At 71.0% G+C, this 1,853-nt stretch overlaps 1 protein-coding gene across 1 annotated transcript in view; it reads right to left on the bottom strand.

Annotated features, from left to right (window-relative positions):
* Nucleotides 1-1,853, bottom strand: part of GRASP (general receptor for phosphoinositides 1 associated scaffold protein) — a 5,037-nt gene that overhangs the window by 2,384 nt on the left and 800 nt on the right. Inside the window, exons 2-7 of the mRNA XM_026042810.1 lie at nucleotides 966-1,020; nucleotides 687-789; nucleotides 520-613; nucleotides 373-439; nucleotides 212-278; nucleotides 20-127 (exon numbers count right to left, since the gene is read on the bottom strand). Of these exons, the coding sequence (XP_025898595.1) occupies nucleotides 20-127; nucleotides 212-278; nucleotides 373-439; nucleotides 520-613; nucleotides 687-789; nucleotides 966-1,020 (494 nt within the window). The remainder of the gene's footprint in view (nucleotides 1-19; nucleotides 128-211; nucleotides 279-372; nucleotides 440-519; nucleotides 614-686; nucleotides 790-965; nucleotides 1,021-1,853) is intronic.

The following is a 1,853-nucleotide window of genomic DNA, read 5'->3' as shown; positions in this document are numbered from 1 at the left end:
TGGTAGAGGGAGTCGTCGCTGGCGGCGCTGAGCGGCGGCGAGGAGCCCCCCGGCAGCCCCGTGCCCCGCAGGCACCAGCGCAGCGACTCCAGCGTCGCGTAGATGCTGGGGTCCTTGGCCACCACGCCTTGGGGGGGGGGGATGCAATTGGGGAGGGGGCATCAGGGGGCTGCCTGCATTGCCCGCCTCCCCGCCGCGTCCCCTTGCTCACCGCGCACCAGGCGCTGCTCCTGCACCATCAGCGAGCGGTACTCGCCCCACTTCTCGTAGAGTGTTTGCTGCGGGGGGGACAGGGTGCGTGAGGGGGCTGGTGTTGGGGGGCTCAGGCACCCTGCTAGGGGGCACAGGACCCCCCCACAGCCCCCAGCTCACCTTGAGGTACTGCAGCCGGGCCTCCAGCTCGGCCCTGCGCACCGAGGTGCCGTAGAGCGTGTCCAGCCTGCGGGGCAGAGCCAGGCATGGGTGACGGGGAGGGACATGGGGACAGCAGGACACGGTGGGGGGAACTGGCCGTCTCACTTGAGCACGTCACCGGAGCTCTTGATGATCTCCACGATCTCCCGGTGCCGCACGCCCTCCACGTTGAGCCCGTTGATGCCCGTGATGGTGTCACCTGCCAAGACAAGGCTCAGTCGGACGCCTGGGCCCCCCTTGCCCGCTCGCTGCCCGCAGAGGGGGGTGCTCACCGGCTTGGAGCCCCGCGGCAGCAGCCGGGCTGCCGTCACGCACACGGGACACGAAGGTGAACATCTCCACACGGTTCCTCTTCTGGTGGTGCAGCCCGTACGTCTGGGAGGAGGCACGGGGGTGAGGGGCACTGGGGTCTCCCCCGTCCCCCTTCAGCCACCCATAGGAGCCTGTGGCACCCTGGGCGGCTCCATCAGCGCTAAAAATAATGCCTGGCTCGGAGATTATTTAAAACTACCCTGGGCCAAGGCGAGGAGCTGGAAGGCTGTGGGGCTCACCTGGATCTCGAAGCCAAACGCCTCCTCCGCTGCCTTCTCCAGCGTCACCACCCGCCTGTGGGGAGCCACGGTGAGAGCCCGGCCACGCCGGGGCTGCGGGCGCTTGGTTGGTGCCCCAGCCTCGAGTTTTGTTGGGGGGGAAGGAAGAGGGTTCCCTCTTTCCCCTCATTGCTGTGGCATCCCAAGCCCCGCACCCACTGTCCCGGCTGGAGCCCAAAGCAAGTCCCGGTTGCGCCCAGGACCGGACCGGGGCTGCTCCTACCTGTGCTCCTGCGGGGAGTCGCACGGGGAGCAGCGGCGGCTCCCGGCGCCCTGCGGGGCGGAAGGGGGGTCAGCGGGCGCCGCTGCGTCCCGGGACCGGCCCGCTCCGGCCCGTAGCCCCCGGTGCCCCCGCCCGCGGAACGTGCCTCTCCCCCGCCCGCCCTCGCAGCGGCCCCGGCGCCCGCCCCGCTCCGGCGCCCGGCCGGGCACAGAGGGCCCCTGTGTGCGCTGCACGCTCCGATTCTGCCCCGCTTTTCTTCTCTCTCTTTTTTTTTTTTTTTTTTCCCCTCTTTTTAAACACAAAACCAGCCGCTGTCCGAACAATCGCCCTTATTGTGGCAGCGGCGCCTCCTCCCGGACGCCCCTTCGAGGCCGGACGGGGGAGGCAGCCCGGCCGGCAGCGGGAAGCGGGGGGGAGCCGCCACGTCCGGCCGAGAACGGCCGCTCTCATCGCACCCACGGGGAGGCCCCCTCGCCTCCTCCCTCTGGGCGCGCGAGGCCCGTCGGGGGCCGCAGCGGTTCCCGCGTGGCCCGAGGCCGCGGGGACGGGCGCGGGACCCCCCGTTGGACACGGCGGGGCCCCTCCGGCCCGCCTGGCAGGCGCCGCTTACCTTGTGCACGCGGGGC

Source organism: Nothoprocta perdicaria, unplaced genomic scaffold (genome assembly GCF_003342845.1).
Source record: "Nothoprocta perdicaria isolate Ctin4 unplaced genomic scaffold, notPer1 scaffold_314, whole genome shotgun sequence".
Lineage (NCBI taxonomy): Eukaryota > Metazoa > Chordata > Aves > Tinamiformes > Tinamidae > Nothoprocta > Nothoprocta perdicaria.
The sequence above is the reverse complement of the archived record's forward strand: the minus strand, read 5'-3'. Positions and strand labels throughout refer to the sequence as shown.